Below are 24,223 nucleotides of genomic sequence, written 5' to 3' on the forward strand. Positions count from 1 at the left end.
AGCGCCAGAGGGTATCAAGATCCGCTCACGAGTATCCAAATGCAACATCGCGCCCCAAACCAGTGCCGAAGCAAGCCTCCGCCTTGCCCTCCCCATCCCAACCCACCCTACAAAACCGCCTCCAACACCCTCTCCCTCAACACCCTCGCCTCCTCCTCCCTCTCCTCCAACTTCCTCTGCACAGCCTCAAACCTTCCCTTCCACCCCGCCGCCGTCGTCGTCTGCCCCTGTCCCAACCCCTCTGCCTCTGACTTCTCCTCCCCCGCAGCACCCACGCCCTTGACGACCCACTCCCCGACCAGCCCCGGCCCAAAACTCACGCCAAAAAACACATCGAACGACTCGCGCACGGTTCCAGTTTCAGGGCCGGCTTCGCCTTCGGGCGAGGAGAAGTCCGAGGACACGGGGGACTCGTACCCGTCGCCGCCGACGCGGAACCGCACGCATTCGACGCGCTTGACGCCGCCGGTGGGACCGCCGGCGCCGAGGCCGACGGCGGAGGTGAGGCCCAGACAGCTGGCTATGGAGATGGCGAGGGCGGGCTCGGACAGTGTTTTGGCTGCGGGGGCGGAGGGTGGGTTGGTGGGAGGGGCAAGGGGCGAGAGGATGGCGGAGGCGAGGGCCTTGGCTTCGGTGCCGGAGAGGCGCTTGCGGCGGCCGGTGAGGGGGGCGCGGATGAGGGAGGCGGCGAGGGCGCGCTTGAGGGCGTCGGGGGGGATGCTGGGGAGCGGGGATGGAGCCTTGGTCTGGATCGATGCTTGGGTTTGCGCTTGCTGGGGGGAGGCGTTTTGGAATTGGCTTGCGGGCGAGGATGTTGGGTGGTGCTGGTGCTGGGCTTGCTCGGTGGGCTGGTCGTACAGCGGGCCCGCGCGTTGACTTGTGGTGCTCGTCGAGGCGTCGTTCTCCTGCCCATTCACCAGCACCGTGGGCGTGGCCAGCCGCACGGGATTCCCGAGACTCTGCGGCACCTGCAGACTCAGTCTATGGCCGCGCTGAGACGCGTTCGGAATCTGGGCGTCCATGTTCGTGGGTGAAACGGCTGAGGCTGGGGTCGGAGGGAAGCGAAAGTGGTGCTCTGCAGCCGGAGGGTCTGAGTGGGCTCGCTCCACGATCGGCGTCAGGTTTCCTGGATTCCTGTTCACATCTATCGTGGGTCCCTCCTTGGTTTTGGGGTTGGCGGGGAACGTGACAAAGGGCCCGTCGCGAACGGAGCGATTACTCGGCGGTCTGCCGCGAAGCTTGCCTGTTGAAGAAGCGCTGTTGCTGGGCCATGCCGAGGAAACCGCGGGTCCGTGACGTCGTCGCGATCGTTTTGAGCTCGACGGGGTGATTGCGGATTGAGGTTCGTCGAAGAAATCCGGGTGAGCTGAGTGTGGTGTGACAGCGGATAGGGGATGCGGTGTGGTCGGGTTATCCTGCGTGTTCAAGCGCCATCGGAGCTGCTGCCCTGACATGGGTGATGCTGAATACGGCGTAAGGTTCTTGTTCGGGTTCATTCGGCCAGGTGCTGATGCCGCTGTCAAAGCGGAGGATGGTGTAATAGCAGATCCCGTCCATGGATCATGGGCTCCTAAGAAGCCTTCCATGTGATCTGGGTGGGCGCTGCCTGGATACGCAGACTGCGGTTGCAGAATATTTCCAAAAGGTATGGACGTGTCTAGCTGAGGACGTTTGGGAGCCGGTGAGTGGTCGATCATGTCTACGTCGTCTTCGCCCTCGTCTGCTTTCCTGCGTCCGCGCTTCGGGCGGAACTTCGGATCGAGAGCTCTGATCGCCAGGTCCTCTTCCAGGGGCACGCCATCACGTCCGTTCTCCGGGAACGGGTTGTGAGGCGACGGTATTTGTAGGTAGTACGGATGTTGTTTACCCAGCATGTATTCGAAAAAAGCATCGATATGCATCGCGCGCATCCATCGCTAACATCGTTAGTATCCCAATGAGACTAAAGAAGGAAGAAAGACAGAAGTGATTAGGGTAAATGATGAGGCTGTCGATGTAGGCCCTGACGTAGCCAAACAGAAGGATTGCTCGCCCCGCAAAGGATGTATTGGACCAACAATCCCAGAGGACGAAAGCGTATTAGCCTGAAGCAAGTATATGAATGTTCTAAGCGACGTGTTCGGTTCCCGTATTCGGATACTTTGACGCTGGGCTTCTTACGTGCAGTATTGATGCTCACTTGTCCCTCGAATACAGTGACGGGGTAGCCAACATTTGATGGTCATGATGTCGCGCACAAGCACAGTCCAGATACTGACTGGATAATGAAAGGATGCAGCCTGCCAGATGCAAAGTGCAAATAATGGCAATGCACAAGCACAAATATAAAAAAGGCGCCGCGATTGATGAAATGCAAAGGAAATCAATCTTACCTTCAGGCGGACAGAGTATTGCTGGACTTTCTGCGTGCTCTGCCCCTTGTCTGTATCCGGCCGTTCTACACCCAGATCGAGCGCCAATTGTGTCCACGTCTTGATATCCCCTGCATTGAATTTCCGTATGAGCTCAAAGAGCGCCCAAGTACTAAACGACTTGCCGTCACTCTTTGGAGGGGTCCGAAAGAGTCGCGTCAACTCGGATGTATCGGTCGCAGTCGAGAAGTTCGGATTGCAATACAAGATGAAGGTTGCGTAGGCTTGGTCAAGCGTATCGTCTGAAACATCGCGCGAGGGAGTTGGACGGTCGGTCGGAACGTAGTTCGAGGTCATCTGCTTCGACTGACTAGCTGGAGATATCGCTGAGAAGCGCGGCGAAGCATTGGACGGCGTCGAGGGCGTCTGCGAGGCGCGCGACATGTCGCCATAGAAGGCGTGGGCGAGGTGGCCGCTCCCCATGGAGGCATTGTCCGCCTGCAGGAGGTGGTTTGGCGGGGCGGAGTGGTGGACGGATGACATGGGAGGATGTCCATTACGGTTCGCGGCACTTTGCTCAAGACCTGGGTCGATTGTTGGTAGCTAAGCATTGGTACATCAGCAAAGGTCGCATGCACGACACGACATGAAAGCACATACGGCAGGATGGCGGAACGGCGAGAATGCCGGACTGCCGTGGGTGGAATGTTCAAAGTGACCGTGGGACGAGAGATGTAAGCTATGCTCCGACTCTGCGCCAAAGTCGACTTGCATGGTTTCGGAAACAGCTACAATCTGCGCTGAGGCCAAGCGGGTCGAGCCATGAGCGCTCCTTGGGCCAGTGAGTCGAGTCAGGCGCAACTTTGGCCCATCCAATATGTACTGTGGACAGCACCGCAATCGATAGGCTACCGGTGCGGGTTTCTGAGCTGTACGGCCGCCGAAGAGAGTCTACAGAGCGCCTGTTGGTGACGCGCGCCAGGTGGCAGGCAGGTCGCGGCCAGCGCGAACAAGCTAGGCGAATGCGCGCGGCTCGCTGTGCGCTCGTGGCAGGCGGCGGATGGAGTTGATCGCGGGTCGCTCGACGCGTGCGGGATAGGGTTCGCGATGTCACTGGTAATTAACGGTCCTTCTGTCGCTTCTTAGGGCATTTAACGAACTTAAGCTGGCCTGAGAGGGCCAAGGCGTCTATTCTTGGGGCGGGGTCTCGTTTCAGCCGCACCACCCAAAGCTCCCTAATGCGCCATGGTTCATGATTCGCTGCAGTGAGCATCAGGTGGTTTAGTAGTTCACGATGCCCATTGAACATGATACTGCTTACGAAACAACTGATGAACGATGAACCATGCCCCCGTAACGCCAAAGCTAAGATAATTGTAGCTCATAGATCATTATACCCAAGTATCTCGCCGGCCAGATTATGCATGACCTCTTGTACTGCGAAAACGTGTCGATCGGTAATGATGATTTCATTGAAGGCCCCATCCGTTGAACCGGGGCTGATATCGTAATCATTCACGGGCAAGTTCAGCATCCGTACCGTCTCGAGTACTGGGGCTTTCAAGAGTGATTCCTGTTGACGATGTTTAGTTCGAGTTAAAGTGTACAGCTTGCAAGGCATTGTAGTAAGTCGACATTTGACTCACCATGACGGCTTCGAGGCTGGATAGTAGGACCTTCTCATTTTGTTTCTCGAGACGGTAAGAGTGGACGGTATTAAGCCAATGGCCAAAGGTTGCAGGGTAAAATACTGATGGTCGCCTCTTCCAACCTTGAGCACTTTCCGAAGATGTCTACGACGTCCACGTTGTACTGCACTTGGTAACCGGCTGTCACATCTCCCAGGAGAAGACGCTTCAACGTATCCGCATGATACATAACCCTTTTCTTTGCAACCGAACTTTTCAGGGGCATGCAGATGATGATCGTTCGAAGTCCTTGTCATGTCTGTAGGAAGGAGTCAAGACCTCCGAGGATAGGCGAAGGATCTTCCATGGACATGTGAAGGTTCATTAGGCTTCCCCCGGTACGGGTAAATAGACCCGACAAGGCAAACAGAAATGGTGCCACGTCTAAGAGAATGACGCACCGTTAACCTCATGGGCGATAAGTTATGCAATCTCATGCCACTTACCGACACAGTCACGGATATGTAAGCATTCGAGTGACGAGAAACCTATCTCGTGAAGCAGGGCGCGCGAGGACTCTCCAAGACGCAGGTCAGTGAGCTCAAAGAACGTGAGCACGAGTAGTGGCGACACATTGTAGCGAAGTGGCAGCGAGTCGAGGTTTGTATGCCAATCGGTGTTAGGATTTTCTTCTGAAAAGTCATGACGGATAGTAAGATCACCCATGCCAGGAGAGTTGGTAAGAAGGTAGCGGAAGGGTTCAGGAAATTGTCTCGCCTTCTCATCGAGTCGAACATATACACACAGCATGGACATCGCTGCCATCGAAGGTATGTTCCATGACATTGTCACTCTGGAGAGCGTGTCCACGAAAGTGTTCGGACCGGCAGGATCAAGTTTCAGGGGGTGCGTCCAGTTCGTCCAACTGACCACACGTTGGAGAATTAAGCAAGGGCTCGGCCAATCTTTTTGCCCGCTGGGGATTCCACTCACCTTTGTCTCTGGAGAAGCCATGTCATGACAGACGGCATAACGGCATAAGCTAGGAATTTGATCAACCTGTCCTTCGGGATGTATGCGAGTCAAGCACCAATTCTGGCTCGGGGTATCTCTGACCTGTACCAGGGTCTGAGAGGTACAAGTCGTTGTACATGTCCAAGTATTCCGTTTCTGGGGTCGGTCGAGTAAGTCTTTCAAGCGACGAGAGGAAGTTTTCCGTAGATCCGTGTGCAGTGACTCTTATAGAACTGGTGCCATCAATTGTCTCCACTCATGATTGACCAAGCACACACTTTCCAGGTCGCGAGTCCGTCGTACCTGTCAGCAATAAGCTCAATGTCGAGGAAAGACATGCGCGGCCTCGGGACAAGCACAACGAAGGTGATCCTACGAACGCAAAGTCGTTAAGCTTTGGCTCAGTCGGTAGGCAAGTGAAGTCTGCCATAGTCTACGCGGTCGGTCTCTCCACACATCGATCGTGCCCAGCTGTCGGTTGCGCGGTTTGGTTGTTGCCACTTGGGCGGACGTAGACGTGGAGTGGGATCTGGTAGCAGGGGCGTAGCTGCCTTTCCGGTTGGGCGCTTCAACCACGCTGATAGCCGGGGTACATGTCGCCACGTGATATCAGTCATGCCCAAGAGCGGGCCTGCGTGGACACCAGTAGCTGCAAGTGAAAGACAGCTGTCTTGTCAACGAGACAGCTGCAGCGCGACATGTCTGATGCCAATCATATCTTGTTGCGCACTCAAGAACATTATCAAAGTCCTATACATGTTAAGCAAAGCGTGTATACAATTTTCTCGAACGCAACCAGTTCACTACTTGTGGCAATTTTGGGTAACATTATCTGCATTCTTTCAGTAATATAACAAAAACCACAACTTGAACGCATAGCTCCCATGCCAACGTCCAGTGTGACCTCGATCGGCAATTTGTCTGAAGTGGACCTTGGAAAGTCCACACAGAGGCAGCTCATTCTACCTGAGTCTCTAAGTCGCCACTCCAGAATAAACGGCCGGCGTTCACGTTTAGGCGAGAATAGGGGATTAGAGAAACCGGCTTAGCGCGATTCGGCCTAGCCGGGAATTCTGTAAATTGTGGAACGAGGCGGGAACGCTCGATCCGAATCCCGGTAACTCCTTTTCACTTTGCGATATCGCCACGAAAACTTCAAACCCCATCAACCCTCCAACAAACGCTGCAGACGCAAAAACTGCTGGTGTTCTTCAATTACTCAACGTTCTGAGCGTGTCCCCATCAGCGCGCATCCATAACTTGTTGCTGTTGTCGAAAGGCGAGCGCAACAACAGGTCGCGCTCACACGAGCAAGCAGCGCAAACCGCCACCATGGACGTCGCCCTGGAATTTCTCGATCCCCTTATCTTGGACAAGGCATACGCGTGGGCTCTCCCAAGCGCACCCCTCGGCATTGACTATAGCAATGGCACCTCTCCTCACAAATTCTCGGCCGCGCAAACAACATCGCAATGGCCACGGGACAACATCTACCGCCAGATAATATCGATCCTGGCGTTAACCCAGATAGGCGCAATGAGCCTCTACCTTATTTTCAGCGCATTGTCTTATTATCTCGTTTTCGACAGGAGACTAGAGTACCACCCACGTTTTTTGAAGAACCAGGTCCGCCAAGAAATAATATCTTCCTTTTCCGCCGTCCCGTTTATCAATCTTCTCACGCTACCCATCTTCCTGGCCGAGGTCCGCGGACACAGCTTGCTCTACAGCAATGCCAACGAGTATGGATGGACGTGGCTGGCGGTCTCGACGGTGCTGTACATGGCGTTTAACGATTTCGCCATCTACTGGATCCACCGTCTCGAGCACCACCCTAGCGTGTACAAGTACATTCACAAGCCGCACCACAAGTGGATTGGTAGGTCACGTTACCCGTCAACCTCAACCCTTTACTAACCCTGTCAAAGTACCAACCCCATGGGCAGCCCTAGCCTTTCACCCCCTGGATGGCTTCATCCAATCCACCCCTTACCAGTATGTCCCCTCCCTCCTATCCCACCACCCCCTCTAACCCCCCTCCCAGCCTGTTCGTCTTCATCTGCCCCATGCAACGCCACCTCTACATGGTGCTCTTTGTAGCCGTGCAGATCTGGACCATCTTCATCCACGACGGCGACATGATCAGCGGCCACTGGACCGAGAAGTGGCTCAACAGCCCCGCACACCACACGCTGCACCACATGTACTTCACCGTCAACTACGGGCAGTATTTCACCTGGGCTGACACCTACTTCGGTTCGCATCGCGCGCCGCAGCCCGAGCTTGACCCGCTGCATGATGCGCTGAAGGTTCTGCGAGCAAAGGGGCTGGTTGATGAGAACGATCAGCTTATCAAGAAGAAGAAGACGGAGTAGTGTCGGCACGGGGAAGCATTTTGCGCGTCGACGGGTTTATGGGTTACGCTTTATATTGGCAACTCGCGATGGACTTCTTTCCATTGATTCTCTTCTGGGGGCTACTTTGGCGCCCGCCTGCATCGGTTTGGAAAATGTACGATACGTGGCCGAGCTCTTGCATTTAGGGGCCGTCTGCGTTGTATGGGGGAGGCTGCGATGGGAGATGCCGGCATCATTGTACAGCAGAGCAACCCAGCTCCGACTACACTGTTATAATTTCTAATGACACTGCTCGCTCGTTTGAACACGATGCACCATCACTGTGATATACGTGACGGTGAAGAATATCGGACGATACGTATGGCCAAGTCGAACAGTCCTCTGCATCTCACCTTCTCGTCCATGTTCAAGCCTCACACCGCCGCCACCCTCGACCCATACCCAAATCCACGTCAGCACACTATTGAGCAATCGATAAACCCGCGCCCCTCGGTCCCTCCCACCATCCAGGTCCCAGCCAGCGCCGTGCTGCACGTAAGCCCCGCGCACGCCACCTCATCATTCCCTGACGCACGACACCCCACAAAGAAAACGTCTGGGCTAAGTCTGACATGCAATATCCGCGACTCAGCACCATCGCTCTTTCGAGTAAAGAACTTGCCGTCGAGGAGGGGATGGAAAGGCAGTGCAAACGGAGGTGCAGAATATTCATCGAATCTGATGGCTGTGCATGACGGCGCGCAACTTGGCCGCCGTGCCAGCGGCACGACCACGTCGACTGACCCGCTGGCAAACAGAGGATGCCGGTTCCGCATCGCAAATGAGAGCTGTGGGCAGGATAGTGCTGTGTAGGAGCTACACGGCATGCCCCGTGCCTGAGCGCACACGCAGTCCTCTACACTGCGCGTTCGGTGTAGCCTCCAGCACTAGCCAACCCCCATCCCATGCCATCCCCATGCGGCAACCGCTCATGCAGGGTCCCCGCCAAACGCGTCCTTTGTCCTCGTCGCAACCGTTGAATCCCACCCACCCATTCTACCTGAAACGCACGGAAACGCAAATCCACGGTACGCGGACTGGAATGTTTCTTCATCTCGTCTCGTCGCGTCCCGCGCCGTCGTGCAGATTGCATGTGACTCACCCAGCACCTTCCCTTCCCGCAGCGCCCGCTCCATCAAATCTCGCGTCCGTGTATCGACATCCCCACTGTGCAATATCACTCCCGCTCGTCTCGTCAAGATTCCCTCTCTTCGCCTAGTAGCTCGAGGTTATTATTGCAATTTTTTTTTATTTCACTCTCGCGTGTCTTGTCCTGCAAATTCCCGCGGAGCACGCCTGCGCTTGCCAAAGTCCGTCCGTCCGTTGGGTCCTTGCCCGCACGCCCCCGTTTCACCCTACGCGACGATCCGTTTCATCGCGTCGCGAGCGCTATGCCGCATGCGTGAAGTACTGTAAAGCGGCACGGCGCACACGACGGCGAGGGAGCGGGCGATCCGAAGATCGGTGTTTGAGTTGAGGGGAGAATGCACAGTATGCGTGGGGGACGGTTTGAAAGTCGATCAGCATCTTCATTGTCTGTCTTGCTGGTGATCCCAATCACGTACTCAGCTCAGGAGACGAGCCGGGATGGGAGGGGAAGCATCTTTCACCTTGCACCTATCCAATCCCACACAAGCTTCCACCCAACCCCTCCTCTCTCCTAGACAAAAACAACATTTGTAACGCCGCCCTAGATAAAGAGAGGCTGTGTTGCATATAAACAAGCAGCCCTCTGACGAAATGATAAAAGTAGAGTCGATAGCGAAAGCGTATGAAAGAGAAGATTAGGAACATGTGTAGCGTTGCGAAACATGCGCCATTCTCGGCGTGAGACTGCATGCGTTTCAGCAGCGGGCCGACATATCCAACCATAACAGTGCCAAACACGTCGTATCCACGTGAACATCAACAAGCCGGTTCGCTTACATCCTTGACTGCACTGGTGACAGTCGTGGGGTCGTTGTTGCCGGTGCGAGACGCAGAGGAAGCAGACCAAAGAAAAAGCTCTCCACATCGAAAGTATCAAATGGGGAATCCGAGAAAGATATCCGTAGCGAGCCCTATTAATTGCCGGCGCTTTTAGGGGTGGTATTCGAAGGAAATAAGATGCGCGCGTGCCGAAGGTTGCGGGAATAGTGAACCGTAGAGGAATATCAAGTAGTTCGCCGGAGGGAAGATAAGGAAATCCGGGTGCCGTAGAAACAATATGATATGAGACGTAGTAAGCGAGTGCCGTGTCCGTAGACGTCGAGAAACCATCAAAACTCCATGCGCGCCGTAAGGGATGCCTTCACATCAACAAGAAACCACTGTATCGAGCCGAAGCCAGGTATCAAGAATGGAACAGGTCCCAAGCCCTCGCGCAGAGCGAGATGAATTCTTCCTTCTTCCTGTGCTGAGTCTCCGGGGAGTCGCGGGGTTCACCAAAAGGCCCAGGGCGTGCATGTTGTCGGCCCAGGGGGGGAGTTCCCATGTCACGCTCATACTCGTCTCGGCCTCGTCTCCTGCCGCTGCCGCTGCGGTGCAGATCGGCGTTTGGTGGGTAGGCCTGGGAAGAGTTCTTGCCGGGCATGGGCGAGGGTGGCGTTGGGGGCTGGTGGCCACCGTAATGAACAATGCGAGGCAACAGGTCCTCACGACCGCCAGAAAGGGTCTGTACAGCTTCCTCAGCGGACTTGTACTCTCGCGGGCGGGAGGTCAGTGGCGGCTGCTGGTGGTGTGGCGGCGGGAATCCTGGGGATGGAAGAGGGGGCTGCTGGTTTGAGTGGGACGAGGTTCCGGGGCTATTTGTGTACATGCCACGGCCCGTTCCAAGCGGCTCCGGGAAAACGTCTGCAATGGGTGGCAGTCTGTTGCTGGTCTGCTGTGCTGGGACGTGGTGGATGTGCGAGGTTTGCGAGAGGTTCGAGGGGCCGTTGGCAAGCTGACGGGATGGCGGCATGTTGTTGCGGAGTCCAGTGAATGACTGGTTGATGGGTGCAGACTGGATGACCCGCTCGTTTGCAAACTGGGAGTGCGAAGGAGGGGCAATGGTAAGGCCCGGTGGGGGACCCTTCCGCTTGGGCGTCTTCAACGGTCGTCCAAACGGGCTCATGTCCTGCTGGCGGGAGTCATCATCGGGGGGTCCACCCTTGGCACCGCCCTTCTGGCGCGCTTCTATAATCTGCCTCTGCCTTTCTCTTACATCCATGCTTCTTTGCAACTGCTCACGCATCGAGGGGTCGTTGGTGTGGAAGCCCGGGGACAGGCAGGCGATGCCAATGTCGACGCCCGTCGACAGACCGGCGGGGCGTGCGGTGAGGGCGCCCGAGGCGTGGACAACGTGCGAGCTGGCGAGATTGAGGCGGCTGGGGCGGTGGCGCGAGTTGGGCATGTCGGGCGACGAGGGCTCCTTCTTCACGACAATCTTGGGTGCGGGGCCGCGTGACCTGCTCGAGGATGCACGGTTAGAGAAGCCTCGTCGGGTGGGAGGAGACATGGAGGTGTTGGGCGGGGTGAGCGGAGCAGTGGTGGGACTGATGGAGGAGGAGGGTTGGCGGAAAGAAGAAGAGGAACGCGACGAGTAGGTCGACGACATACGAGAGAGGTGAGCGCTTTCCCTCCGCTCTCTGGGGCGCGGCGCTGGAGCCATCACTGGAGGAGGTAGGTGAAGCATTGTCGGCAGCGCGCTGAGAGAGATGGGAGGTGGGCGTCACGTTGTGGGGAGAGGCAGCATTGGGCGCAATGGCAGCATATACTCTGCTGGGCCCCGGCTCGAGCACGGGCGCGTGTGGAGCGGACACAGGGGGGGCAGCGACGGCGGTGGTCATGGTGCTGTCGTAGGTCGAGGGGCTCGCGTGAAAGAATAGATGAGAAGGAGTGTCGCAGAGTGCTTGGGGGGCCGTCCCGCTACACCAAAGGTATGAAGAGCGGCGGTGCTAACCCAGTCGGCGCGCGTGCAACGGGGGGCGTCTGCGCAAGCAAACGGCGGGCGGGCACTGCAAAGGCGCAGCAGTGCGGCTCAGGGTGGAGCGCAGATTGACGATTCCGACGCTGGAGAGGGTTCGCAGGAGGCCGGCGAGGAGAGAGGCACGGCGGGATGGGATGGGATCTTCACTAAAAATGGCACTGCGCACGGCGGCGCTGCGAGTGGCCGGCACCCCTGCAGCTGCAGCGCAGGCGGCGCGCAGGAGCCTACTGGCCAGCCCAGCCGCCAGCACAACACCGCACGCCGTTCCGCTGCTTTACCACTGCGATGCCTGGCTGCTGCCGAGCGCCCGCCCGCTGCCTACCAGACCACCGCCCGCCGGCGCCCAGCTTCTCGCGAGCGCCGGTGATTCGCATGCAGCTGGCGGCTGGCGCCAATCACCGCTCGCGTCCAGCGTTTCACGCAGTTTGACCAGCCCGGAAGCAGCGCGCGCTCGCGCCCCTCGAAACGCACCACGCCAGTCGCCAAATTGCATGGACCGTCGTTCATGGCGCGCTGCTGCGCGAAGGTTTCAGCGCAGCACCACCGCCCTCCAGTCGCTGCGCCAGCCTCGCGCCCGCTCACCACTTCACCACTCGCCGCACGAGCTGCTTCCTGAGCGTTCGTCGCGCGCCGCGTCCAGCGTCCACGTGTGCGGGCGTGCACCTCGCCCGCACCAGCCTGAGCGCATGCCCGCATCGCCGCCGTCCTTGCGGCCTCGGTTCGCCAGGGCGGATTGCGCACTCGTCTAGCAAACACTAGCACCACCGCAAGAAGCGCGAGATGCACTTTCCACTGGCCCTGCTGGGATGGCTAGACGCCTGTTCTCCTACGCTGTCCGCGCCAGCTCCGCACCTATAACACCTACACGCTCCACGCATCACGCGCAAATTTTCCTGAGACAGTCCATCTCCGCCTAGCATGTCCTCTCTAGACCGCCTGCTTGCTGAACCACCTGCAACGTAAACCTCTTCACCCGTGCCTCATGCTCCCTCACAAGAGCTCGGCTTCGCGTTGCGTGCGTCTCTGCTTCTAGCCTCGGTGCTGGAACCTCTGCCTCCACTCGTGCAGCACACCCTCTTATTGATGCATTCCGGAAACGCTGCCCACGACAAAATTTCCTGTCCTATTGCCTGCTTATGCACACTAAAACGGACACCGTTGGTTGAAACATCATGCGTCCGACGGTCAGCTTGACCGCCGGCGACGTGTGACAGGCCAACGATGCCCGGACTCGAGTGCGCCAGGGAATCCCTCTCCCCTCTGACTCTGCTTTACGCCGACGTCCTCCTAAGATCCTCCTAGAATATGCCATGTTCCTTGACAATGCCCTATTGTCTCTCTGCCCTCTATCCGTCTCTCCCTTCATTTATCCTCGACCGGGGAAATAATCGTCAGGTACAGTACAGCCCGCCCATACACAGGCGGGCCAGACCCTGGGGCCGGAAATGGATAATTCAACGGCAACGAAACAGTGTTTTCACGAATGCTCTCTGCCAATCAGCCGACCGAGGGATCGGACAAGGCCAATCGGCCTACCGTGCCAATATACCATGTCTCGGAGCATCTACCTTTTGCGCCAAATCCTAGGGCTGGATGGTAGCATTGCAGCACGACGGATACAGGACATGCTTGTGGCGAGAACCGCCAGACACTGCGAATGCGTACAGTAGTGATGGTAGCCCTCTGCGGTACTGTAGCAGCAGGGTGCACGTCGCCCATGGCGCTGGATGCCTGTCAGTTCTCTCTCGCTCACCCTGTCCACATCCCATCCTTGCGCCCCACATCCGCGCGTTCGGATACCCACGCCTCGAACGACTGCAATATCGATTGCGCGACGCGACGCGACTTACCGCATCGCGGAGACGTGCGAAGCTGCATTCCCGCTGTGTCATTTCGCGTGCGGGGCGCGCGTCGCGTACCCAGCTACACTGTCCCGCGCTGGAGCACCGCTCCCGACAGTCTGCCAATCGCAACATGGTTGCCCGTCTATCGCGCTGAATTAGTCGACCTGCAAGATATACAACCCCTCGCATCTACATGAGCGCACACAACCACGCCCGCCAGAACGTCCCTGCGTCCGCCCACTCTACACGCGACATCACCCCAACCCAACCTACTTCCAACCTCAACTAACCCAATTGACTCATCATCGCACCTCCTAACCCCATCCAGCCTCCCCCTCGCAGTGCCTACTCCAAGCGCAAACCGTACCACGCACGCCGTCCGTTTTGCGCGTCGCACAAATACATGCGCGTGTGCCCCGCCATTGCACGGCGTGGTGGGCGACGAGACGGCGCGATATGCGGGGAGATGCTTTGAGAAAGGCTTGCAGGTGGGCTTCCGAGGGGTAGAACAGGGTAGGGGAAGGGGAGGTGCATTTGTGGGGAGCTACTGAGGGGAGGTCGGACGTAGGTGGTAACGTTAGTGTCATGTAAACTGCTAGAAGTCGGGTACTGGCTTGGATTGTCATTCTAAAAGAGATCCGGTAGAAGGACCGGCATGTCTGCGAGGTAGTCCCGAAGTGCAGAATAACTAACACAGCGCCAGTGTGGTGTCTGTCGCGTGCCATGTCTGCATTCGCTCATCTGGGCTATCCTGCCCTACCGTGCACGAGTCTCGGTGTATTTGGTACGCCCTCTTGTACGGGACATCGAGTGCGACAATCCTTCTTCGAGATGACAAAGATCGTCTCTAACGCGTGTGGTTGGCTTCCCTGCGCGAAATACTCTGGCTTTGAACCTGCGAGGTCAATATCAACGACCGGAGATCTCATTAAATTGCCGAGAACATGCCCCCCTGATACTAAGTGCATAAGTAGCTGCGGCTCTGCGTCGGCGCTATATCCTGTTCCTTGCATGTTTTCTGGCGTGAGGTCCCAGTCCAAGATCTCGGACCTTGCTTTTCTGATCTGCCACAGCTACGGCGCTATTAGCAGCCGCTCGGCGCATTGTAAGACGTCCGAATGGTTGCGAATGCCGTTTAAGAGAGATCGTCGTTCCTGGGCTGGTGTCTTGCCTCATTACATGGGGTTGCAAGGAGTTCCAATGACCATAGCGAGCATTTTCTGGAGTGGTCATTTCTCGGTAGCAAGAACATTAACTCCGCACATGAGACAGTCACACTGTACCGCCCGTCAAGCCCGCCCAATACCTTCGACACTGCCTATCAAAGACAATCCAAAGCTTGCCTCAGCCAAGCAAAACTCGGTCCAATGCTCAACCCCCCATCATTCATCGTATTAGCGCCCGTACCAAACGTCACGTCCGCCCTTCGGCACCGCCTTTTTGATAAGGTCTTCAAGATAGGTATGTGCTTGCGGTCGCCCTCGAGCATGGGCGTTTCGACCCACGCCGGACTCACCGCGTTGACGCGGATGCCCGCTGGCTTGGGTCCATAGCTGCGAGTGATCAGTCTCGTGTTCTCAGGCCATTTGGGGAGGGGGGAGCTCACCTGATGCCCGCGTGATCCTAAGCAGCGCATGCTTTGCAGTGATGTACGGCGTCTCGCAGGGCACGGCGCCAAACGCCATCGCAGACGCGACGTGTACGATTGCGCCGCGACTGAGAGCCTGCTCACCGAAGCGTTTCGTGCGGACGGCGTAGGTTGTTTGGGCGGTCAATGCTGGGCGACGGCTTTGTAGAGGAGGAAGGCGCCTCGGGCGTTGACGTCGAAGACGCGGGTGAGGTCTGCGTCTGAGGTCAGGTGGGAGGGGACCACGGCCTCGACGTCGATGTGAGATGCGCGCGTTAGTCTTGCTTTTGAGATGGAAGTTTCCGTTCTTGCGCCAGCGGCATTGACGAGATAGTCTATTCTTGCAAATTCCTGGACCGCAAAATCGACCAAAGACTGTACGGGTTGGGAGTCGGTTACATCGACCGTAAAATCGACGGCTCTGAAACTGGGCAGGTAGCAAGAGCTTTACTTTTTTCGGCGACGCGGGTGGCTCGTTGCCCTTGAGATCGGCGCATATGTTGTCTTCGGCGCCCGCTTCGGCAAAGGCGAACACCGCCTCTTTTCCAATGCCGCCGGCGGCCTGGTAATGGTCTAATTTGCTGTACAAGATGCATATTATGTTAGGTGAGACTTCTGCCAACGACGATAGCTAAACCGTTGACTGAGGAGTGTGCCATTTGTGCTAGCTGTGGCATCGAGGCGAAAGTCGTTGCAGTAATACTGTATTTTTCAGTTAGCCAGACTTCTTCGTAGAATGCAACTAGGCTCGATTTAGATCTATACTGCAGATAGACATACAGTCAGTCATATCAATTGGGAGTATATCCAACTCATATATGTTCTTGCACACTTATTGCAACACCAACTGAGTAGGCATGTCAACGACCCAGAAAAAGACAGCAGAAGAGAACAAGGCGTGAGAGAATCAGCACACGCTGCACTTGTATACTTATATGGAGGAGTGGAACCGGCACTAGTACTAGAACGAAACGATGAGCAATGGTCATGGCATTCTTGCGGCGTGGATTTGTTCTATGCTAATCGCTTCTCAGGCTGCGTTGCAGTACATATGTATATCAGATTGGATATATACGTGCAGAACTACGCCGTCGGTGGCGTGGTTAACTACCATATACATCACCATTATTGCGAAGATATCCTGCTATATGTTAGAACAAAGGGCGCGAGCTTGATACGGTTGTTACAAACTGGCCAAATTACCGCTAGCTTAAAGTCTTCGCAAGTTGCGTTCCACTGAGCGGTGAATTGCCTAAATCTTGTCACAGTGAATATATCACGGTTGTCTTGTGCTTCACATCATTGCATCTTACCTCTCTCCACATCTTCGCTTCCATTCCTCGACAGGCGTTGACAGTTCGGTATTCCTGCTGTTTGCGAGATGAAACAAGAGATCGCAGTGCCAGACGAGTTCAGAGGCGGTGGCGACGATGATATGAATGTCGCTGTTTCGCACAAAGTCCCCGGGCTGAAGCGCGCCATCGTAGTCTTGGCCATCGTTTCTTCAACGTTCTTTTACGCATTAGACCACACTTTTATGGCGAGAATTCGACCCGGAATACTAAAAAGTCTGGGTCAGGTCGGCATGCTGCCCTGAACGACCGTAGCATACCCGCTGGGCGAAGTGGGATCGTGTCCATTCTGGTAGGCGTTCGCGTTCCGGCAGTCCACATTAAAACACTGAACGGCGTACCACTAACAGAGGCAGATTGTCGCAACAATGCAACAACAAATGGCTGTACACTATTGCAGTGTCGTGTCCATATTCGAAGGTGGCTCCGTCATCTCTGGCGCAGCACTAACGATGGCTGTACTTGTTTTCAGCCGTGTGCTTGCTGGTATAGGAGGCTCTGAAATTTACGTTGGAACGGTGAATATAGTCACGTTTATGACGACTCCCGTGGAGAGGTCGAAGTATCTCGGATATGTGGCCATGGCATGGAGCCTGGGAACAATGTGAGTCTCTTTGGCACTTCAGCTTCAACACATAAAGTACTCTAATCAAGACAGTCTTGGGCCAATGATTGGTGGAACTTTCAATGACAACTTGGCGATGTGCCTTCTATATCAAATTGTGTTTTACAGCACTAGCAGCACAGGCCTAGCTCTTCTTGATACCGTGTTCAGCACCTCATACAGGGTTCAATTACCGGAAACAGGCCAAACAGCTTGATTTGGTAGGCCTCGTTCTCTTTGCTGGAGGTGTTGCATCCATCATATTGATCCTCGGATTCGGTGGACCGAACTGGGCATGCTCCAGTTCTTGTATGATCGGGCTTTATTCGTTTTCGGCATTTTAGAGATCACTTTTTGGTGCCAACAGTGGTTTGGGATTCTCACGAGCAATCCAATTTTCCCAATACACATCTTCGGCCAGAACGAATTCGCTATCCTATTCCTTCAAACCTCGATATCGTCGTCACAATATACATGCTGCCTTTGCTGTTCCAGTTCGTGTACAGTGATCCAATGCTTTGCTCCAGACTCTATGTTCTTGCTGTGGCGGCGGCAGGACGTGGCGGTACGTTGTCCCCGAAGCTTCAACAACATAGCAGTTTGCACATCTCAGCATCGCAAAAGACAATGGTTGGAAAAATAAGAGGCTTTCACAGTACCCAGATGAAGACTGATTCGTATTAAGTACATAGAATGCTCTCTTTACCACCTACGGCAAGTGCAGTTCACTTATAAAGAAACCCAAAGAAGTGTTGCTAATCCTGTTTTCATCAAGTAGATCTCAACCACTGCTCAAAACTCTGAACTTCAAAGCCTTCCGCTCTGAGTGCCTCCATGTCTACTTTAAATCCCTCCTTCTCGAACCAGTCCATACTCGTTTTTGCGTCATCAACTGCCCATCTCAACGCTCGACTAGGTATATCCCAGATTCGAGGCATTCTGTGTCCACGTACTGTTTGAAAGACATCATCTGCTTGGGTAAATGTTAACTTGTCCCCGGCTATACCCAGAGCTCTCCCCTTCCAACTTTGCACATTAGTCAACGCTCTTGCTGCAACAATTCCAATATCCTGCACGCTCACAAGTTGCATTGTCTTATCAGCCTGCATCGTCGCCCATAGCCCCGCCATCATCTTCCCAAAAAAGTCAGGATTGTAGTTGTCCATGAAGCCTGCAGGTCGCAAGATTGTCCACTCAGTGCAAGTGCCTTGTGTCTTCTCTTTTAGGTACAATTCGATCCTGTGCTTCGCTGCGAAGTGTGGAACTGTCGTTGGATTTTCCCAGCTGGCGCTCTCGCCGCCTCGATCGACGCTGCTGAACACAATGTGAGATACACCATGCGCAGTTGCCGCGTCGATCATCGGGAGCGCTTGTTGCTCATCATTCGGAGGGACGGTAACTAGAAAGACCGAGGTGATGCCTGGACGGGAAGTGAAGATAGGCTGAGGCTCCGCTAGATCTCCTTCCACCAGATCGATGCTCGGGAACTCTTTTTTGAGAGCTTCAGCTTTTGGTGAGACCAAAGATCGTGTGAGAGCGAGAATCCGAATCGGTGGGGTTTGTGGCGGTAATGCCTCAAGTGCTGCGATTGTCGCATGGCCTTGCTTGCCGGTAGCACCTACAATGAGAATACCACGGTCGTTCATGTTTCAAAAAGCTGTTGATTATGTCTTTGCGTATAGGAAATTTTAATGCTGTCTGTGTGTGTGTGTGTGTGTGTGTGTGTGTGTGTGTTTTATGGTTCCATATATACCTAGACGGCATCGGAGACTTTTCCTAATGGGGACGTGCGAAGTCTCCGGGTATCTTTAATGCTCCTTCGGCTGCCCGCTAGGATTATCACCGCAAGTGTTAACCGGCAAGATTCTTTGAGAAGTGAGACTATAGTGGAGTTAGTTTAATCATGTAGGCATCGTGTCTAGACGTAATACCGACTTGTTAGCGCCCCTTATCGCAATATGGCACACGGCGTAGCCTGTAGAACCCGCGCGAGAACGGGAAGGGTTAGCGTTATCCCTAGGTAACCTGTATTGGACTATCCGACACCGAGAACGAGTTAAGCATATGTTTACATATGTTTGGATGTTGTCTTCGCCTCCCGTCCAAACAGGCCAAATTAACATCCGAGAAACTTTTCAGGTCTGGCCAGTTTTCCCCGTCAACTCAGAATCTGAACTTCACTATTTTAGATTGTCTGAAGCAGGCTTTCTAGCTGCATTCTTATATCATAGGGGAAAGCTTATTGAAGGCTGGAATCATGAACATCCTGACAGGTCAGGAGTTTGTGAAAAAGGATAATTGCTTCTATCGTGGCATTTCGATAGAAAATACCACTACACTGGTTACAATTAGTGAGACTGCGAAGACCCATCGGCCGGATTTCAAGTCTTATGAGGGGTAGTGTAGGTTTCTCATTTGTAGCCATGCGTCATAATGCTGACCGATCTGCAGCCCAATGGTTCCATGCTCATCCCGAATTTTCCTTTGAAGAGTAAGCAACCACCCAGGCCCTCTTAAAGCACCTGGGGGCCTCTAGAACTTTGAAAACACAATCTGCCGTCGGCAGCCATGGCGTCACCGCCGTGCTCGCCAATGGGCCCGGTAAAATAATCCTCCTGCGAGCAGACTTAGATGCCCATGTAAGCCAAAAGCGCACTGACTTGCCCTACGTCAACAAAGCTCGCATGAAAGACAGCGATGGCGCTGGGAAGCCGCTTATGCATTCGCGTTGGCACGATGTGCACATCAGAGCTCTGTTGGGCGCTGCGACAAAAATAATCACATAACGCCAGGAGAGAGTGGAGCGGAACCTTAATCTCGTGTATATACACATTTATACGCCCTGAGCAGCTCTATCGCCTTGACTACTATTGAATAAGTAGCAACAACATATCTGAAAAAATCATATCCCGTTCTTCACCGATACATTACAATGACGTCTGGAAATGTTTACAACTGCAAGAAGAGTCCAAGGAAATTTCCTCCAACATCGGCCCTGGAAAAAGCATTTGTCCGCTCACCGTCACCTACCAACTGTGAGACCCGTCGGCCAAAATAAAGCTCTTGATGGCTGTTGCTAATGAGGCTCAAGCGAGTTTCACATTGGTTCTCAACGATGTGCAAGTTAAAACATACATTACGGATTAAAGTCTACCTTTTCACCGGCCTTCTGATCAATCGTTGACTCGAGTCTCTTTATGTCGTCCCATTTTTCATCCCTAATGTAGCAGACTCGCGTTATTGTGAATGCACCGGGGATGGCCAACCAGACTCCCTAAATTCCAGCCCAACACCGCCCTCGATATATGGTTGTTCTGGTTGTGACGAGAACTGAGGTGTTGAGATGCAATTCACCAACCATGTCCATTCTAAAAATTTATTAGAGAAAATTTCGAGGACACACGGGCATAGAACAGTACCTAGAATGGAGTCTGCCCCGCCGGATCGATCGTGGCACCTCTCCTGTATCAATCGAAGCTCTCTCGCAAGATCGGAACTGGAATGGCGTCAGTCTCACCCACTAATCTACTTTATGGTGAAAGAACATGCTCACCATGAGTAGTCCGCTGACACTGTCTGCGGTATTCTTCCTGTGAAGTAGATGTTCGCCTCGTATCCTTGTCCGTCTATTGTCCATGTGTATAGGTTGTAATAAGCTTGGTTGTGGTCCAATCCACATCTGATGCCCTGCGCAGTGAGGCCTTCGAGATATTTGGCAATGTTCTCGGCAGCATCGCGACGGTTCTGATTGACATCTCCAGCTGAGTATACGCAGCTCCAGTCGATGGCTGTCTCCTGGCCTACGTACCATCAGCCACGATTCAATGATTCAAAAGAAGTTCTTACGCTTGCTAAATGCTGAAACGGTCGAGGTGCCATGGACAGTCTGGTACTGCGTTACTTCATGAGGCATTGCCGCGATCGGGGCGACCAAAGCCGAAGCAAGAAGAGCGACCACGAGATTGGAGAACATCATAAATGCAGTGACACGGTGAGTCCCAGAGTACGGGTTCACCTCAGTTTCGAGGGGCAGGCTGATATATGGATCGGCCCAGCTTGGTGACCTACCAGCCGCTTGATTGCACATTGAGGCTTGGGTGTATTCGGAGACTGGGTTTTGTCTCCGACTAGCGTTCTAGCGCGAGGGCTTGGGTATACAGAAGCGATAATACTCCTTGGTCGCGCTTCCTACCGTAGTGCTTAGAAGAGAGCCCAGGCACCCTGGTCTTTGAATTTTGTTTTGCTTAATGGATCTACATACCATTTCCCTGTTCTGTTACACAGCTGAATATCACAAGGCAGATACGGCAACTCCCTTGATTGCCACAGCCCCTGGTCCACGTGAATGTGCATGATCCCGGCGGCTGAGTATTCAGCCAGTGAGATGTGGAGGTGAGACGCCGGCCCCTAACTCGCTACCAGGAAGATCGGCGGAGAATTGGTGCGGGGGCCGATCGATTTGTCCCCGCCAGCACTAGTGCTGAGATAGTAATATCATGCATGTATCACAGCGGTTACCCTTCATGCGCAGTCGTTAGGTGCATGTGGAAATGCATCTGCCAGCGCGTCCCTTGGGGCAGTGTATGTGTACGCGCTACACTTTTCTTGATCACTGTGACCAAAATTCTGCAGAGATGTCGAACGGCAGGCACGAATTAGGCCTGAGAGGCGACTTGTGCGTGGATAGATTATATTGGGTAACACGGGACGTATGGATTCTTGGCGAGAGTTTCCAAAAACAGTGATTTTAATGCCTCAGTATGAAAACAGGAATCTATCAGCTTCCGATGGGCTATAGCCAAACTGATAGTAGAGAGAGCGGCAAAAGCGATACCAGAATACACCCTAGGCATCAACAGAGCTGTTGCTATGTCTGCTGTAGCTCAGCTTCGCAGCTGTGACCCTCTGTGATTCGAAACTCGCATCTGGCGAATCACCCTTTGAACCCTTCCAAGACCTAGATCTCGAAGCAGAAGGAAGAGAGAACATAGTTCGAATACCATGCACAAAGCTGTCCATGGATTGGGCCTTAAACATTCCTCGGAGCGTTGGAAGGCAAGCTGCGAGAACACCAAGGCAGATCGATAGCATCATCCAGTACAATTCCGTTGTGATCATGACTGTTCCTAATTAGACACGCAGGCGAGACCTGATTTGAGGAAAACTCACGCTCTTCGTCAGTTTCGTCACCAAAACCAACAGATGTGTTCCACGCCATCCAGATCATTCTCACCAGAGAGCTTCCTGCGGCTAGAACTCCCATTAGGAAGATACCAACAACAGCAAGCTTGCGCGTAACTGGGAGATGAAGTTTCCAAACCTAAAGAGATGTCAAAATTGGCTCATATGCAGAGCAGTAGCTGAAGACTCACGAATGGTATCGGAATGAGGAGTATGAGTGCGTCCGTGATGAAATCAGAGATGGAATGTGAATATCCAACGGCGAAGGTATCAACACACTTGGCAGTCAAGTTCTCCGGATTCGTGAACAGCGTTTGCACATCTTTCCTGCACATGAAGACGAATGCGAAGATCCAGGATATCGACCATGCACTGATCAACGTAATCATGACGATGAAGAAGATGTTGCGGGCATCTTTGTAAGACGGTATTATAGTGAAGATGCGGCGATAGAGAAGGAGGACGCTGATCTTGATCAGACCAGCGGTCGCTGAGAAAAGAATCAAGGAAGAGTACTCTAACTGAGTTCGTAAGTAATTGCTGTCTAGACAGCGCGCGAGCAACTCACTCTCCTCGTCCGAACAATTCGCGAGGTCGGTCCCGCAAACTCGGGCACGAAGTCGGGGCTCGAAATATCGGTACCCGCAGGAGGCAAAAGCATATAGCGGTATCCCAGCGATTTGGTTCCGAGGCCGTAAAAGTACATCGTCACCAGGCCGATGACTCCAGCGAACGCAGGGAGCATGAGCCAGTCGTCCGCCTGGAATTTCTGACCAAGTCGCCTTCTCATCACGAACCGTAAGATGATGACGATGACATCTAGGACGAGGAACGGGATGATGGAGCCGTACAAGGCTGGGATGGCTGGAGTGTCCCAAAACATGGTGAAGACCTAGTGAGAGTGGTAGGATTAACGATGAAGATTACTCGGATTTGGGGTTACATGTACCCTGAGTTGAGGTTACCCACGGCAATATAGCACTTCAAGAGAGTCTCGGGCAGATAGCAAATCTATTCCAAGCAAGGCTGCGAAGGTCGCGGCAAGCTCCGGCCATTAGCTTCGACCAGGGCACCATTGTACGACACCATTTTCTGTTCAGCTGTAGGTTGTGGCCCCATCACTCGCCCAACGTCCGCGTGGTTAATGTACGCACCAAAATCTGACCATTTGGCTTGACGAACAGAAATTGCGCATGGGGGGCGATAGTTCTGCGACTGGAATGCTCGAGGAGGGCTGTGCGGCATATCCTGGTCATATCAGCCTTGCGTACCGCCCGGGGATTTTCGCCGATTAGGCCAGTGTTACAGATCGACATTACGCTCGCCGATGTTCCATTTTTGGAATGTGCGTCCACGGAGCCATGCTCAGTAGTACAATCTGGGACACAGCCTAGAGAAAACACATTCCATGTGCATCGAAAAGTTTGGGAAACTGCCGATCAGAGACAACACGACATATCCAGTCAAGGGAACTTGCGAGGAAACGAGTGACAATGCTGAATTATGATTATGCATTTCAAGAGCAATCTACTTTGACTTCTAGTCCATCGATCTCCTCAACGCCATTAACACCGTGACTCTCATCATTAATTCTTAGTTTGCACAGATGCGCTTGACTGTAAGGTATAGGTTAGTATATTGAGCGTGCAGTATTCATTGGGCCACTTACCAAGAACTTGGTCGCATTCAGGCGATAATTGCAGTTCGACGTCTCTCCGAGCTTCTGCTACCTAGGTGAGCTTGGCCAATAAAGAATGCTATAAATGAACGTACCTGGTACAGGTGCAGCCAGCGAAAGACCCAAAAACGCAGCAGCCAGGAGAACTTGACGAATCGACATTTTGACAAAGTAGAGCGGGATGTGAGAGCGAGTAGATCCTCAGTTCACGGGCATTGAAGAAGATAAGCTGTTGTCTTGCCGCGTACCCCAGAAAAGCACGCGCTCAGACCTTTCGCGCATGCAGATAATGTGCTAGCACGCGGGAGCCAGGAGGACGAGGGTGCGGTCAATCTCATTGCAGTAGCGTTGTATGGATGTTTCTTCGACCGAGCACGGAATGCCTCTCGAGTGGAGCGGCGGTACATGGCTTCATGGCAGTGCATGTAAGCTCGCTAGGGCAATATCAATGCAAGGGTGCGCATTTCCTGTTTTGGGGATGATCGACGTCTACTTTGGGGGCCAGCTTAGCGCCGGCGCTTCGTGGAATACACTGCCTCCACTTCACGCATAGGATGGACATCCTGGCGTAAACACTTCACTTGACACTGCCTCCACAA

General features: G+C 54.1%; 12 protein-coding genes across 12 annotated transcripts; 5 read left to right on the top strand and 7 right to left on the bottom strand.

Moving 5' to 3' along the window:
- Nucleotides 1-9: 9 nt before the first annotated feature.
- Nucleotides 10-3,459, bottom strand: CC84DRAFT_1161779 (uncharacterized protein). The gene is made up of 3 exons (XM_018177836.1): nucleotides 3,012-3,459; nucleotides 2,373-2,954; nucleotides 10-1,916 (listed from the first exon to the last, which is right to left on the bottom strand). Exons 1-3 carry the CDS (start codon nucleotides 3,123-3,125, stop codon nucleotides 108-110), a joined length of 2,505 nt encoding a protein of 834 aa, XP_018041343.1. The 5' UTR covers nucleotides 3,126-3,459; the 3' UTR covers nucleotides 10-107.
- Nucleotides 3,460-4,113: 654 nt separating this feature from the next.
- CC84DRAFT_501449 (uncharacterized protein) lies at nucleotides 4,114-5,202 on the bottom strand. Its single transcript, XM_018186561.1, has 3 exons — nucleotides 4,973-5,202; nucleotides 4,486-4,904; nucleotides 4,114-4,423 (listed from the first exon to the last, which is right to left on the bottom strand). The coding sequence occupies exons 1-3, from the start codon at nucleotides 5,008-5,010 to the stop codon at nucleotides 4,293-4,295; spliced, it is 588 nt and encodes a 195-aa protein (XP_018041344.1). The 5' UTR covers nucleotides 5,011-5,202; the 3' UTR covers nucleotides 4,114-4,292.
- A 912-nt stretch (nucleotides 5,203-6,114) lies between these two features.
- CC84DRAFT_1139894 (putative sterol desaturase) lies at nucleotides 6,115-7,656 on the top strand. Its single transcript, XM_018176265.1, has 3 exons — nucleotides 6,115-6,872; nucleotides 6,922-6,988; nucleotides 7,038-7,656. The coding sequence occupies exons 1-3, from the start codon at nucleotides 6,326-6,328 to the stop codon at nucleotides 7,366-7,368; spliced, it is 945 nt and encodes a 314-aa protein (XP_018041345.1). The 5' UTR covers nucleotides 6,115-6,325; the 3' UTR covers nucleotides 7,369-7,656.
- Nucleotides 7,657-7,808: 152 nt separating this feature from the next.
- CC84DRAFT_501471 (uncharacterized protein) lies at nucleotides 7,809-8,741 on the top strand. The gene has a single exon (XM_018186562.1). It carries the CDS (start codon nucleotides 8,081-8,083, stop codon nucleotides 8,606-8,608), a length of 528 nt encoding a protein of 175 aa, XP_018041346.1. The 5' UTR covers nucleotides 7,809-8,080; the 3' UTR covers nucleotides 8,609-8,741.
- A 980-nt stretch (nucleotides 8,742-9,721) lies between these two features.
- On the bottom strand, nucleotides 9,722-10,867 carry CC84DRAFT_1083885 (uncharacterized protein; the record flags this gene model as incomplete). The annotated part of the gene is made up of 1 exon (XM_018174027.1): nucleotides 9,722-10,867. The coding sequence occupies one exon, from the start codon at nucleotides 10,865-10,867 to the stop codon at nucleotides 9,722-9,724; it is 1,146 nt and encodes a 381-aa protein (XP_018041347.1).
- Nucleotides 10,868-11,258: 391 nt separating this feature from the next.
- On the top strand, nucleotides 11,259-12,268 carry CC84DRAFT_1238236 (uncharacterized protein). The gene has a single exon (XM_018183930.1). It carries the CDS (start codon nucleotides 11,473-11,475, stop codon nucleotides 12,085-12,087), a length of 615 nt encoding a protein of 204 aa, XP_018041348.1. The 5' UTR covers nucleotides 11,259-11,472; the 3' UTR covers nucleotides 12,088-12,268.
- A 2,685-nt stretch (nucleotides 12,269-14,953) lies between these two features.
- Nucleotides 14,954-15,599, bottom strand: CC84DRAFT_1173290 (uncharacterized protein; the record flags this gene model as incomplete). The annotated part of the gene is made up of 3 exons (XM_018180021.1): nucleotides 14,954-15,184; nucleotides 15,261-15,382; nucleotides 15,590-15,599. 3 exons carry the CDS (start codon nucleotides 15,597-15,599, stop codon nucleotides 14,954-14,956), a joined length of 363 nt encoding a protein of 120 aa, XP_018041349.1.
- Nucleotides 15,600-15,632: 33 nt separating this feature from the next.
- CC84DRAFT_1161787 (uncharacterized protein) lies at nucleotides 15,633-15,990 on the top strand. The gene has a single exon (XM_018177837.1). The coding sequence runs from the start codon at nucleotides 15,784-15,786 to the stop codon at nucleotides 15,982-15,984; it is 201 nt and encodes a 66-aa protein (XP_018041350.1). The 5' UTR covers nucleotides 15,633-15,783; the 3' UTR covers nucleotides 15,985-15,990.
- A 502-nt stretch (nucleotides 15,991-16,492) lies between these two features.
- CC84DRAFT_1238242 (uncharacterized protein) lies at nucleotides 16,493-17,249 on the top strand. Its single transcript, XM_018183931.1, has 2 exons — nucleotides 16,493-16,765; nucleotides 16,820-17,249. Exons 1-2 carry the CDS (start codon nucleotides 16,530-16,532, stop codon nucleotides 16,980-16,982), a joined length of 399 nt encoding a protein of 132 aa, XP_018041351.1. The 5' UTR covers nucleotides 16,493-16,529; the 3' UTR covers nucleotides 16,983-17,249.
- Nucleotides 17,250-17,415: 166 nt separating this feature from the next.
- On the bottom strand, nucleotides 17,416-18,481 carry CC84DRAFT_501605 (NAD(P)-binding protein). Its single transcript, XM_018186563.1, has one exon. It carries the CDS (start codon nucleotides 18,409-18,411, stop codon nucleotides 17,536-17,538), a length of 876 nt encoding a protein of 291 aa, XP_018041352.1. The 5' UTR covers nucleotides 18,412-18,481; the 3' UTR covers nucleotides 17,416-17,535.
- Nucleotides 18,482-20,002: 1,521 nt separating this feature from the next.
- On the bottom strand, nucleotides 20,003-20,781 carry CC84DRAFT_1203273 (uncharacterized protein; the record flags this gene model as incomplete). The annotated part of the gene is made up of 4 exons (XM_018181814.1): nucleotides 20,612-20,781; nucleotides 20,319-20,565; nucleotides 20,185-20,261; nucleotides 20,003-20,133 (listed from the first exon to the last, which is right to left on the bottom strand). The coding sequence occupies exons 1-4, from the start codon at nucleotides 20,739-20,741 to the stop codon at nucleotides 20,003-20,005; spliced, it is 585 nt and encodes a 194-aa protein (XP_018041353.1). The 5' UTR covers nucleotides 20,742-20,781.
- An 829-nt stretch (nucleotides 20,782-21,610) lies between these two features.
- Nucleotides 21,611-24,030, bottom strand: CC84DRAFT_1203274 (uncharacterized protein; the record flags this gene model as incomplete). Its single annotated transcript, XM_018181815.1, has 7 exons — nucleotides 23,720-24,030; nucleotides 23,616-23,669; nucleotides 23,101-23,336; nucleotides 22,515-22,838; nucleotides 22,138-22,467; nucleotides 21,935-22,085; nucleotides 21,611-21,825 (listed from the first exon to the last, which is right to left on the bottom strand). The coding sequence occupies exons 1-7, from the start codon at nucleotides 23,784-23,786 to the stop codon at nucleotides 21,611-21,613; spliced, it is 1,377 nt and encodes a 458-aa protein (XP_018041354.1). The 5' UTR covers nucleotides 23,787-24,030.
- Between the last annotated feature and the right edge of the window lie 193 nt (nucleotides 24,031-24,223).

The sequence above is a fragment of the Paraphaeosphaeria sporulosa genome, assembly GCF_001642045.1.
Source record: "Paraphaeosphaeria sporulosa strain AP3s5-JAC2a unplaced genomic scaffold CC84scaffold_2, whole genome shotgun sequence".
NCBI lineage: Eukaryota > Fungi > Ascomycota > Dothideomycetes > Pleosporales > Didymosphaeriaceae > Paraphaeosphaeria > Paraphaeosphaeria sporulosa.

What these genes read in the sequence shown, in the direction of transcription:
- CC84DRAFT_1161779 (XM_018177836.1), bottom strand. Translation starts at nt 3,125, where the DNA reads ATGCAAGTCGACTTTGGCGCAGAGTCGGAGCATAGCTTACATCTCTCG. An exon ending in CGCCGTTCCGCCATCCTGCC is followed by an intron (nt 2,955 to 3,011) that starts GTATGTGCTTTC and finishes ACCAATGCTTAG; the next exon opens with CTACCAACAATCGACCCAGG. An exon ending in AATACTCTGTCCGCCTGAAG is followed by an intron (nt 1,917 to 2,372) that starts GTAAGATTGATT and finishes TAACGATGTTAG; the next exon opens with CGATGGATGCGCGCGATGCA.
- CC84DRAFT_501449 (XM_018186561.1), bottom strand. Translation starts at nt 5,010, where the DNA reads ATGCCGTCTGTCATGACATGGCTTCTCCAGAGACAAAG. An exon ending in TGGCTTCTCCAGAGACAAAG is followed by an intron (nt 4,905 to 4,972) that starts GTGAGTGGAATC and finishes ACGTGTGGTCAG; the next exon opens with TTGGACGAACTGGACGCACC. An exon ending in ACATATCCGTGACTGTGTCG is followed by an intron (nt 4,424 to 4,485) that starts GTAAGTGGCATG and finishes TCATTCTCTTAG; the next exon opens with ACGTGGCACCATTTCTGTTT.
- CC84DRAFT_1139894 (XM_018176265.1), top strand. Translation starts at nt 6,326, where the DNA reads ATGGACGTCGCCCTGGAATTTCTCGATCCCCTTATCTTGGACAAGGCA. An exon ending in GCCGCACCACAAGTGGATTG is followed by an intron (nt 6,873 to 6,921) that starts GTAGGTCACGTT and finishes ACCCTGTCAAAG; the next exon opens with TACCAACCCCATGGGCAGCC. An exon ending in ATCCAATCCACCCCTTACCA is followed by an intron (nt 6,989 to 7,037) that starts GTATGTCCCCTC and finishes CCCCCCTCCCAG; the next exon opens with CCTGTTCGTCTTCATCTGCC.
- CC84DRAFT_501471 (XM_018186562.1), top strand. Translation starts at nt 8,081, where the DNA reads ATGACGGCGCGCAACTTGGCCGCCGTGCCAGCGGCACGACCACGTCGA.
- CC84DRAFT_1238236 (XM_018183930.1), top strand. Translation starts at nt 11,473, where the DNA reads ATGGGATCTTCACTAAAAATGGCACTGCGCACGGCGGCGCTGCGAGTG.
- CC84DRAFT_1161787 (XM_018177837.1), top strand. Translation starts at nt 15,784, where the DNA reads ATGAGCAATGGTCATGGCATTCTTGCGGCGTGGATTTGTTCTATGCTA.
- CC84DRAFT_1238242 (XM_018183931.1), top strand. Translation starts at nt 16,530, where the DNA reads ATGCAACAACAAATGGCTGTACACTATTGCAGTGTCGTGTCCATATTC. An exon ending in GCATGGAGCCTGGGAACAAT is followed by an intron (nt 16,766 to 16,819) that starts GTGAGTCTCTTT and finishes TAATCAAGACAG; the next exon opens with TCTTGGGCCAATGATTGGTG.
- CC84DRAFT_501605 (XM_018186563.1), bottom strand. Translation starts at nt 18,411, where the DNA reads ATGAACGACCGTGGTATTCTCATTGTAGGTGCTACCGGCAAGCAAGGC.